This window comes from Bacillus rossius (genome assembly GCF_032445375.1).
Source record: "Bacillus rossius redtenbacheri isolate Brsri chromosome 9 unlocalized genomic scaffold, Brsri_v3 Brsri_v3_scf9_2, whole genome shotgun sequence".
In the NCBI taxonomy this organism is placed as follows: Eukaryota; Metazoa; Arthropoda; class Insecta; order Phasmatodea; family Bacillidae; genus Bacillus; species Bacillus rossius.
In genome coordinates, this window is record NW_026962013.1 from 23,869,654 (window position 1) to 23,882,510 (window position 12,857).

Consider the following 12,857-nt stretch of genomic DNA (forward strand, 5'->3'; position numbering starts at 1 on the left):
AATTATTTTCAATGAACTTTTTTTTGCTGGTTAATTAAAACTTTTGTCGGTCAGTGGTCAGTTCTATTGTTGGAACTCGACAAATAGTCGGACTTTGCTTTTCTTGTGTCTAAAAGTGACAGCTATTTTTTGTGTTTCAGCAAATCCTTTGTAGAAAATTAGCTCAAAAAAAATTGTATTCCAATGATAAAAGTTTTTGAGACATTCATCTCTTCATTTTACAATTTCTCTTCAGAAATAAAACTGTTTGTAATATATATATATTTTATATTCTCTTAAAGCTTAAGCAAGCTAAGGTTGTTATACTCGCTTTTCATGTTGACTGTTGAATGTTCCTATTTGGTGGTCCAAAGGTTCAGATTCCGTGCATGTACTGTGATTTTTCAGGTTGAAATTTTTTTTTCTGTCATGGCTCAGAAAGCTTTTGTTTGTACGTTCACCTTAATTATGCGAAAGGTAATGGTAAAACACAGTAGAACCACCCTGCCATTTTTTTTTTCTCAGTCGTATCTCAATGGTGATGGTTTGGGATCAAGTTAAAATGCTTACCCTATTTTGGGTGAATTAAATTTTGTAATCAAAATCACGTGGAAATTCTTATAAGATGAATTTTGATTGATTTCATGTCTATTCAATCAGCAGTGCAGTGGCTAGATGTTAACTAGTTGGTAAGACTTGAACTACTTCATTACCTCGTGATTAAATAAAAAGAAAGGAATCAAATATATATTGGTATTACTAATTAATTTTTATGGGGATAAGAAAGATAGACTGTTGGAAATATTAGTACGTAGTTAAATGCACTAAAATAAACACGATTGACTCAAAAATTAAATCAAAATACTTTGCCAAATTAAAAAAAAACTAAAGTTATTAAAACAGGCAATAATAATTCTCAAAACTTTTGATGTGAGTTCTAAATAATCCAAGTGGATAAGTTTTTTTTAAATTAGCTTTTTTTGCAGACTTTACTTTTAATAAAGCCATTTTAATATTATTATTCTAGTTATGTCAATTAAAATTTAAATACATTTTATTTTGCTGTTTAGTGAAGTTTTAAATTTGTTTGAATTTGATGGTTTTTAATATTTTCTGAAATAAGTTTACTGTGAAAAATATTGGGTAGGATTCAACAAAAGTAATACGTTCTGTTCTGTAAAAAGTAAAAACGACTTCTACCCTGATTTTGTAGTCTAAAACGGAATGCAAATTTTTCTTGTCTACCGGAAATGCTACTGTTAACATTACATAAGTAGTTAATTGTTTATATGTATACTTATTTATACACTTATTAATAAATAAAGCAAAAATTTGCGTAATGGTTTTAGAACCACCACACAATTCAATCTGTATTATAAAACAGAAAATATTGGTTCGGCATACAGTTTTGCTCCGACTATAAAGGTTTTTTTTAAAAAAAAAAAAAACATATAAACTTGTACGGGGTTTAGTTTAGCCATACCTATTGATGCTCAATGTTTGCTATCATTACCTTATAAATACATCTTCATAAAAAATGCACACAAACATATGCTAGTGCATGTTGAAAAAAAAAAAATTATTATTTGTTTTACATAGCAACATCAGGTCCAGTGGAGCAGACAAATTAATTTTCCTGCCTTTTTTTTTTTTTTTTTTTTTTTGCATGGTGGGTGGATACGTGTGTGTGCATGGCCAGATGGGAAGGGGTAAATAGACGTGTGTCAAGATCTCCATTGGTCATTCCAGAGCAGCGGTGGGTCACTGCTGGGGTTTGAACCACTGGTTGCATGCGCGGTGGCCCGACCAACGGTAGCTCCGTTCCCTCGAAAACAAGAAGGATCGGCAACCGCAGCTCTCTTGGAAAAAAAAACACACACACACACACTTTCTCGTTGATAGTCGTTTTGACTCTTCGCCGTTACCATCTTGTTGTGCGTTGGTCGTCACACGGTCGGCGACCGGCCCGTCGGAGTTTGCCGCGGCAGGGTTGAAACAGTCTTTGTGTATGGTCGACATCCCCACTGTTCCGAGGGTGTCGCCGGTTGTACTTTCATGCCATGACATTAGGTGTTAAGCTTGAACTGTGTGTTATTCCTGTGAAATATGAACGATTGCAATTTCGAGGAGCCCGCCTACCTTATGCTGTTGTGTACTGCTAATTTACGTTTTTATAGAAAACTACGGAGTGTATTCGCTATTTGATTTTCATACGAGCAATGATGTTGGATTTCTACTTTCAAGATTTTGCAACTGGTTTAATATTAACTTTTAAGCCTCGGAATTTAGTCTAGTGTTGCACACTTCCATGCTGCTGTTTCAAACCTTCCAACATTATATCTCTTAAACCACCCAAGCAAAGGTTGTGCATTAAACTTTGTTACATGTTTTTCAATAATGAAATTATAATTTCACGGCATAGTCTCGTAGGTGGGTACATCACGATGAAACCTACGTGCTTTTTGCCTTGCTCTAAAGGTAACTAGGCATTTGATGCACTTTGCAGATGTCTGGCATAGCATCTCTTGGTTTTTGTTCAAATGATAAAAACTGTAGGTAGGCGGACCCCTTTATGTATAAAGCAGGATATTTTTTTGTAGGTATTGCAGAAAACTTGCTAGAAATTTAAACATGAAGCTGTACAAGCTTGCAAGAGTACCTAACAATGTTGTCACTTTTAAGCTGTGAGGATTAAGTGCTTTTTTTTTGTCAAACAGAAGGACAATATTTATCGTGGAGTACAAATTAAATTTTTGCTTTTTGGCTGAACCAATCAGAATAAACACTCGTTCAGTGGCTTGGATATTTTGACGTGCTGTATTTACGTTATTTTATCGAAAAAAGTTTTGTTTCTGTATCCATGACATATTGACTGCTTTATCCAGAACATTGTTGTAATCTTTGAGTGGTGTAGTAATTGCATTCAATTCTTACAAGTGGCTGTGGGCAGATAATGGGTACCAATACCAAGTGGGTGCGGAAGGAAAAAAAAAAAATTCCGTTGGTTCTGCTGTAGACGTACCACTATGGAAATGCGTGCACGCATAACAAAATGTTAAAGATGTAGGAATGTTGGATGTAGGCTTTGCTCGCGTGACTGTGTATTTTACCAGAGTTGCCGTAAAATGTTGGCGATGCTTCATGTGCACATGAAGTTATGCGCTGCTGGATTGTTTTGCTGGGCGTGCTCTCTATTGTCAGCCTCTGTCTGACCACAGCTGCTCATTAGCTATCAAATAGTTGCTTGAAGCATTTTTTGAAAACAGTGCATTTGAAGATGACATTATTAACCTAATTTCATTCAAATATCAGCTCAGAGACATATTTTATTTTACATCATATCTTCACACGTGTATTATGTATATTTAAGAATTCTAGTGATATATTACAGTGTATATATAAATATTTGAACTAGATATATCTAGGGAATATTCATGATTGGAATCATGTTTATTATATATGTTGAATATTTTTTATTCTTATCTTGGTTGTTTGTCTTTTAGAGATTATAGGAATGTGTTAGTTTGTAAGTGTTGAATTGTGTGTAGGTATAGTGAATACATGTTTTGTTTTTAAACTTTTAAGAATGAATGTGATAGTTAAATGCAGTAGATGAGATTTTTCTAGCAAATTTTCAAATGTATTATAAAAAAGAAGACTTGCATATTGCGGTGAAGGGTACTCAAAGTATTTTAAGTTAAAAAGAAGTATTAGTGAATACATTATTTTATTCCTAAATAATTATATGAATTTTTTTTTTTTTTAAAGTGGAACACTTGGTGATGGTTTAAACAGTAGTTGCTATATTTAATGTTTGAGCATTTCCATTTTGCTACCACTTAAATTACTACATAACAGAGTTTAATAGATCCAGCCTTCATAATTTTAGTGCCTTTTTTTCTATCACAGTAACATTAAATAGTGTGAAAATTCCAAGCGAAAGTTCACACAATAACAATTTTTAATTTTACTAAAAAGCTCGTGGGACCAAATGGTTTAAATAAATGAAGACTTTACAGTTACTCTGCTCCCATTTACTCAGTAACGCAATAACATTCTCACATCTTCCCCCCCCCCCCCCCCCCTCCTCAAAAAAAATGCAAATATTAACAACCTAAACGTTAATTTGTTTAGTTCAGCTTTTAAATTTATGAGTGAAAGTTATGGTGTGAGTGAGATATAAAGCATGTAGTATGAACCTTGACCTTTATAACTATCGAAAGCATTTCTAAAGAATACAATATCAACCATCTTAGATATTTGTAAATAAGTCATATTTGTGAAAATATTTACAAATAATTTTTATTAGTTTTAAATTTGTATATTTTTAATCATTTAAATGAAAATTCTTCAAAATTTTAATATTTTAAAAATATTACATGTAGATTTTGAGCAAATATGATTTTATAATTTTCTCTGTAGTGCCATATTTAAAAGCTACAATTTATATTATGTACACATGGTGCTTTTTAAAATGTGTTATTTTAGTAGGTACTGGATGAAATCCATGTCAAATAATTTAAAATAATTTATAACTGTTCACTGACTTTGTTGGTGAATTTGGGTCACAGTGCTTTAAGATGTAGTAGCATGTAAGTTAAAAGGTGTCATTTTTGTCAATGACAGATAGGAAAAATATTTTTGTTTAGGAGTAGCTCCTGTCGTAAAAAAATTATCAAACTATGACTATTGTATTTTTAATAGCGCTAAAATATTGAGAAAAAAAAATGGATTTAAATATCAGTAAACTGTCCGATTCTGATGTCAATTAGCTGCTTTGAATACACACATTTTTTTTTGTTTCTAGTAAAAATTACGTAAATAATTTTTTCCTTTGTTTTTAAGGGGTTGTATTTTTGGCACAACATCACAATTAATGTTCAGTTTGTGTGGAGACAAATAATGCATACAGAAAAGTCATTTGAGGTGCTGTTTACGACTGTCACTCCTTTTGCAGACTGCATTAGTTGACAACAGGCACAGTCATTAATATCTCTCTTGATATTTACAGAATTTAAAGTTATTTGATATTGAACAAAAATTATTTAATTATTAATAATTTTTAAAGTTTTTAGTTGATTAAAAGTTTTTTTCATCACAAAAAACTTCTAAGAAATTGGAAAAAATTAGACATGTTGTTGAGAGCGCAAGGTTTCCAAAATAAGTAATGGATGCATTATTACAGTCCCAAGTTGGAGAAGATGTTTGGCCACTAAAAGAAAAAAAAAAATTAAAGAAAATGGTTTGGGCTTAAAAAAAAAACGCTGGAGATAGATAATGTATTTTCATGAAACACTTGCTTTAAAGTGGCTTGTTTGTGTGTGCCTGAATTCAGGTGCGGCAGCTAAGCAGAGGAGACATTTGACTCAGTTGCGGGATCACCCGTATCAAAGGGCAGGGGCCCTATCCTGAAAAAATTTCTCTTTCCCGTGCCAAGGTTAGTTAATGTGTGTTCTCTTTCTCCCCGACTTGTATTGTTGTCTCGTGTTTGCAGTATCTCTAAAGTTGAGTTTCTGGTGTGGAATTTATTTTGTGATAGGTTTTCTGAAGCTTTCTTCTTTTTACAGTTAGCACCAAGAAAACCTTTTTTAAAAAACTTTTCTTAGTTATGAAGGTTTTTTATATAGAAAAATCTGTAATTTTTTGAAAGGAAGTCATGCATAACTGTAAGAAGAAGCTAAGCTTTCTGCTACAGAACGTAAACAAAGAGGAAGGAAGGCCTATTTTCTGTTTAATTTAAAATTTCTATTCATGTAATTCAGTTATCTTATTTTTTAGTATTTATCAGACAAGCGTAGTGATTACAAATGTTAGCCATCTAAAATAATACACAGTTTTTGCTGCCCTTGTAGTTGTAGTTTGTAGAGGAATATATTCCTGTCACATTATCTAGTCCTATTTGCAATATACTTCTCTACTGTTTTTTCTGTAGGTTCAGTAAAGTGCACCTTTCATCAGTTTAGCATAGTGTGAGTTTAAGACAGTGGAATGTTGGAAACTCGAGATTGGTTAGTTCTTCAAACCTGTATTGAAAAATGTGATACTCAACTATGCTCTCTCATAAAGTTCGCAGATTTTGTTTTTCAAAAAACTTTATTTTCGCAAGTGGTTGTGATATAACTAGCTTCCTGAGAACACTGAAACCAATGTTTGCAATTTTTATGCAGAGTTGTCCTTCTTTCCTCAACGCTCTATGCATTGTGATGGAACAGTGAGTTTCCTGATGTAAAGGGATTGTACTGCACAGTGTATTTTTTTTTATCAGTTGAGGGAAGGACAAGCGACACTCTTTTATTATATTTGTGTATTCTTTCCATTATATTTTGCATTGTTTTTTTGTGTATTTTGTTGATTTTAGGCAACTTGTGCCAGTGGAATTACAATGAGATATTTTTTATTTTTCACTGGATTTGTGTATGATTCATACAAAACTCGGAAACCCCAAAAAAATAAGAATAAAGAGAAAATTAGTGAAGCAAAATATGTTATGGCTTTGTTTTATTTTAATTTTCTCTCTACCAGAATAACTTAACCCTTTGGTGGATGAAAGCTAAGCGAACAGTAAAGTCATGAATTTGGATGCTAAAAACAGGACAGTTATTAAAAGTACGTATTTGAGTATGGCTGCTGTAATTATCTGCTAGTTCGTTAACATTATTTTTTTTTTCCTCTACAGTATTTATCTTGAGGCTGAGACTAAATTTATAAGATAGTAACACAAGTCCTAAACAGAAAAGTTTTGTAAAGCACAAACAAACAAAAACACACACACGCTGGGTGACCAACATTTTTTTTGTGTGATATAAGTTGTAACATCTCTTAGTAGGTACAAACTCTTTTTTTGGCAGAAAGGGCTAGGACATTTTAGAGAAAAGTTGCTGTTTGTTGTAAATTTAGTTCAGGGCCATCTAGAGGTATTGGCAGGGGGTGTTGGGGGGGGCAAAATTCCTGGAGCTCTGGCACCAGAAAGGGGAAGGGATGCTGGTGGGGTTTTGAGATAATTTTTAATACTTGGGATATTTACTCTGATAGGATGATGAAAGTTACTAGTCTATTGTTAAGGGAAATTAGGCTCAGACATCTTGGATTTTCTCATCTTTTCGCTATAATTCTAATCTTGAACTATTTATCCAAAATTTTTGGCATATCAAGGCATAAAATCACATCTCCCAGTCCTTGTATACCTTGTTGCAAACCACACATTTACATACAGGCTCTAATCTGTGAGTGCCACGAGGAATTAATTACGACAGTTGTTGTGATAATCACACCAGTTCACAAATGTTAACTTCAGAAAGTAGCCAAAGCTACGTCCTGTGCCATGTCAATCCAAAAAATAGTTAGCATGGAAGCTGTATTGTAAGTGGTATCAAAACATTTGAAATTGCAGAATGGCGAAGTCTAATCCCCTTAATAATTATTCATAGGAAATCTTCCAATTAGCTATATACGTAGGTCACAGTTATGGCCACAGTAACATTTGCGAGTTATTAGACTTTTTTTTAAGTATGTGGGGTTTGAAGGTTTGTACATTAAATAATATAGTAGGGGGCCCGAAAAAAACTACGTATTTGCATTGGGCCCTTGTTTTTTCTCGATGGCCCTGTGTGAAATAGTGAATAGGAGTGAAGTAAAATATGTATTAGTGCAGGTTAGAGTTGTTGTGTCTGTGTTCTGTGATTTACGGACAAAAATTTTCCTCTGCGTCGTGAACTTCACACTGTTATTTGGAGCCATCGGAACTCTAGCTGTGCATCTTTTAACCTTGCAGTAAACCAGGGATGGGCGATACGGATAAAAACAGATACCGATCCAATTGCTGATGCATTTCTTTAACAGATCTTATAACCAATACAAAACCGATTCAATAGGTTTTTGTAAATAATAACATTAAAAGTCTTCAGATTTTCAATATTTGTAAGTAATAAGTCGGTACCCCCTTGATAACATTCTTTATTAAAAGGATTTTTGGTAGGTGACAAAAAATTTATTACAGAACAATTGTAGTAAAAGATGCCTGTGGAACTATAAAGAGGCGAATAGAAAAGTTGGGTGATGCCAGAATGGATGAAATAGCACATTTTTCATGTGTATGGGTTTTTTAGGTATTGGTAGGAAATCATTACATTGTAAATCTAGAACATTGGGAATATCTGTGGATACTGATAGTAATACATCGCTATAGTAAACCACCACATCTAGCATAGCAACCTTGGTGCATTGTTGCTCTTTCGTTCGTGCAGAGCTCTTCCGTTCGTGCAGAGCTCTTCCGTTTTTCTCCACACATTATTTCCCCCTGCTACCCTCACTCTGCCACGAGGTCAGACTTCAACCTGTGTCATCGCAAACCACGCAAGGGGTGGCCATCCAGGCTTCATGTTTGATGGACAAGGTTTTCTTTCTCGTGTCTTTATTTGCAACCGTCTTTTCTGCAGGAACTTGTGATACTATTTTATTTAAGTTAATTTGTTTTTCATTAGGAGTTTGTGTCTGTTTCAGAATATATATTTAAAAAAATTCAATGAAACACAAAGCTTTTTTAATGAAAGTAAAAGAAGTTCCAGGGGCGGGTGATTTTCATATACTCTATCCATTATTAAGTTTTTTTTTTTTTTAATTTTCCTACAGCAATGGAACAGACTGATAATTTTCTCCTACGGCGAAGAAGGCTGTCTACTACTGTTCATTTTGAAATTTTTTTTTGTTTAGCCTTGCAAAACTTGCTAAATGATGATTAAGTGTGAATGTGTGTTTTAGTTACAGTCATAGGTGCTTACAATTAGTGCTTTTATTGTGCAACCCATTTATTTGGTGATTTTGATTTGAGTTGAAATTCTTAAATGAAAATATTTTCTGTAGTTGGATTCTGGTGCCTCATCATCATTAGGTTTTTGTTTGTGTGCGAGAAAACGTTGGAAAATTTTTGCTGCTTAAACCATCCAGCAACTTATTTTCCCCGACATTCAGGTAACGGAATGTTCTTTCCCAGTTTTGCCACACCAATTTAATTTTTACTGTGGCAAATTTTCTTGTTTTTGTATAATAAAAGAGCTGATGTGTTACATCTTCTGTGACATTTCATCAAAAAAGGATGGGTGGTAAGTTGTTTTTTCTTTTTTTTTTTTTTCTTTTTTGGGATTTGCTTATGTTAAAATGTTTACTTCTCTACTTTTATCTCACTTTAAAATTTAGTTATATAACTAATTAGCACAAAAAATTTTTTTGTTCTATTCTCAGTGTCGATACATATTTTTTAAAATATTATCATCTAATTTTTTTATTTACCAATTTATATACATAACTTGTGTATATTAGTGTTTTATGGTAAAACAAATGCAGATGCAAGGGTCAAGTAAATTAAATGCAACACAACATTCATTTTATTTTTTAAAAATTTCTTACAACTTTTTAAAAACTTTTTTAAAACTTTTTTTGTAAGATATGCTTATTTGCACCTAACTCAAATAATTTATCATGTAGTAGCATTTACTAACGTTCACTTTGTAATATAATGGTTAGCAAGAGATGTTTTTCTGTGTATTGTTATAAAAGAAGCTGGGAATAAGTGGTGGCTTACTATTAGACATTACAAAACAGAAAACTAACTTAATGTCATTGAGCTCATTTTTAACGTTGAAGTAATTTTGTAATTATTTGATAAAAGATCGCGTGTTGTTTTGCGTGTGTTTGGGGGTTTTGTATTTATTTTTTTATTATAAATTTTTTTTAGTTTGACTGACTGAATTTTTCTGAATTGCTCAGTATTCAAAAACATTAAGTACTAGGAAGGGAAGTTTATACTAGACGGTGAGAAATGTGATTAGTTTACAGATGTATTTGGCAGCAATGTATATTTAATTTTCAATTAATCTGACTTAATAATTGAATGCACATAATGGCATGATAGTTTTTGTTAAATGCAATAATTTTCAAGCGAAAAGAGAAAATTTGTTAAGTATAACAATTCTGTACAGAATTTTTTTTGCAGACTATTTGTTTTTATAGTGAGTTGTATGTGTTGGGTTATGTTGCTCTAATATGGTTCTGGTTTTTTTCTTTATAACTTGTAATTTTACTAACATTCTTAATTTTGTAAATAAACTTAGCTCATTGATAACACTAAATTTTTAGGATGTGGTATGCTTAGGGGACGTAAACATTAACAGCATCAAAAATGCTCACACGCTCTTGTCACAATGGGTTGCACAGTAAAACGTAATCACCTTGTGAATGTTCTCTGCTCGGAAATCTAATGACTAAAAAAAATAGTAACGTAGAGTGACAAAATGAAATGTCGGCGAAATATGTTTTTCTGTCTCATTTATTTGGGGGTCATGGACTAACAGCGGTGAACTGATCTGTTTGCTTAGTTTGTCTGTGTCTGCCACAGCTCACATCCTGGTATTCGTTAAGTACTAACGAGAAACTGAATATCCACTTGGCCAAGTTACCTCTAACAGGAAACTATCTTCCTTAAGGAGCCATTGCAACCAGTGAATTTTTTTTTGTAATATTTTTTGTGCTCTGTGAAATTGATTTCATCGGGAAAGTAAATAATTGGAATGTAAACTGATGAGGGTGGTACTGGATAGGTACCGGGACATTTCCCGCAGTGCAGTCCATGAGAGGTAGATGACGCCCTGTTTAAGAGTGCATGCAGCGTCTTTTTTGTTTGCATGGTTGGCACATTTAGAACGTTTCTTTCTTGCCCAAAGCCAGGCAAACCCAAAATAACAAGTGATTTATCAAGTTGTAAGTCTGAAAAACATTTTGTGGATGAACTCTACAAGATAAAGTATATTAGTACTAGAGTTTTCAATTTGTATGTCTGTCATTTCTTGATTTCAACCAATTGTAGTACATATTATTATTATTTTTTTAACAAATTCACCTCAGAAAAAATGTTTGTTCTGATAATGTGCTGCAATGGCTTCTTGTATGCTTTTTTAAAATGTCTTCTTTATTTATTTTGAGTGTGGATTCAAAAATAAATAAATAAAAATTCCTAAGCTAATGAATTTTTGAAACATTGTTTTCACTGTTACCTTCACTTAAGTGTTGTGTGTGGTTTAGAAAATAATTCTATGGTTGAATGTTTAGAATAATATGTTCACATTAATTGTAGTAACAGGCAGAAATATCATATAGCAGAACTGTCAATATTTTCATTTTATTTTTGTCTGCATTTTACTACTGATTACGTTAGTTATTTCCTTGGTTCTCTATTATGGTTTTAAAGCAGACAATATTAAAATTAAATGGTAGCTGACACTTCTGTTATTGATGTTTTAATTTTAGGGGGGCTTTGTAAATGGGCTATATATATTTAGGGGAGAGTGGTAGAGCCTATTTGTTTTTTTTTTTCTTCTAAAAGTTTAGTGGGGGAAAAATATAATGATTCCTAGATAATGTGTTGCAGCTACATAATTATTATTTTAACAATTTAGGGGTGTAAACTTTAACCTTCATTGGCTTGCCACTTTCTTTTAAAAAAAGTTTAATTTTTTTTTTAAATTTTAGTTTTTTTAATCTGTGTTTGCATCTTATTTTCTCAACATTTTTGGTATTTACACAAGTGTGTGTGTGTATGAGGCAGTGTATGGAAACACAAGTTTTGACTAGTATGAGATGAATATTTCATAACAAAATGTTGTTAAACTTTATGTGGCCTAGGCAGATGGCCATCTTAGCTTCCAGAGTTGTTTGGCCTTGAGGCAGTCGTCTTTCGACAGTTTTTTTACAGCTGGAGTCTAACAAAGTTAATTTTCCTGTAATTCTGGATAGTCGTGTCTCCTATGTAAACAAAGTAATAAAATCCTAGACATGGTTTTTGTTTCATTCTTGATGATTTTGTAAACATGGCTTTGGGATGTTCCAAGTATTTTTTTCTTTACCTGAGAAGATGTTGTTTTGCGGTATTTTTTTTATGTTGGTGTTTTATTTGCACCGTATTTTAAGTTTGTTCAAGTATTCTATGTTACTGCCATTTGTGTTGCAAGAATTGAGAAAAACTATCCTTCAGTTGACTTTCCTATTTATGTTATTTTTATACGTAGTTTTCGCACGGTTTAGGGGATTGTATCTAAAATGATAGGTTTGTTCGGTTAAGTCAGTGACATTTTAACACAAAAAAAAATCATTCAAATGTATTTATTCTTGCACAATGATTTCCTCCTTCTCTCCCTTCCAAAAATGAAGTTGCATGAGCGACAGGTGAACTTCAGATGTGTTAATACGTGCTCACATTCTGCTTTTTTTTTGGTCATTTCATGCCTTCTGCATTAGTAAAACTAGTCTTTAAGTTCCATATGGTGCTTCATATAAGAGGGAAACTACAAACTAGATCTTAAAGCTTTTTTTTTTGGCTAAAGTAATTTTGGTCTAAAAACCTTTAAATGAATTGCATACAGGCTGGCTGTATTTTATTTGGTCGTAACTTAAATATGAATTGAAAGAATTTTGTTACATAATAATACATGGTATAACATACGTATTTCAAAATAACTTGTGTTTCTAGACTGCTTGGAAGTGTAGTGTTGGACTGGGTACAAAAAAATGTACAAAATGCTTTAAATTGACAAAGAAACCACTTAAAGTTAGAGCGCTCTATTTATAAACATTTTTATAACTGTGCTTTAGATTAACCATTTGAAATCGTGTAGTTTAATTAAAAGCAATGCAATCAATAATTTTTTGACTATCTGATAAATGGCATAATAATGGTAGTCAACATATAATTATCGTATTAATCCAGTTTAAAACGTTATTTGGAAACATAGATTTCAGCTAGAGCTATGTTTATTTTTAGTTTGAATTTTTTTAAATAAACACACTTTTATGTGATTGGATGGTAATTCAAAAGAAAAGTTTTGCATTTC

At 32.4% G+C, this 12,857-nt stretch overlaps 1 protein-coding gene across 1 annotated transcript in view; it reads left to right on the forward strand.

Moving 5' to 3' along the window:
* LOC134543284 (protein held out wings) overlaps positions 1–6,460 on the forward strand; it is a 74,187-nt gene extending 67,727 nt beyond the window's left edge. The window contains exon 7 of the mRNA XM_063388194.1: positions 1,729–6,460. Within this exon, the coding sequence (XP_063244264.1) occupies positions 1,729–1,757 (29 nt within the window). The 3' untranslated portion in view covers positions 1,758–6,460. The remainder of the gene's footprint in view (positions 1–1,728) is intronic.
* The last annotated feature ends 6,397 nt before the right edge of the window (positions 6,461–12,857 follow it).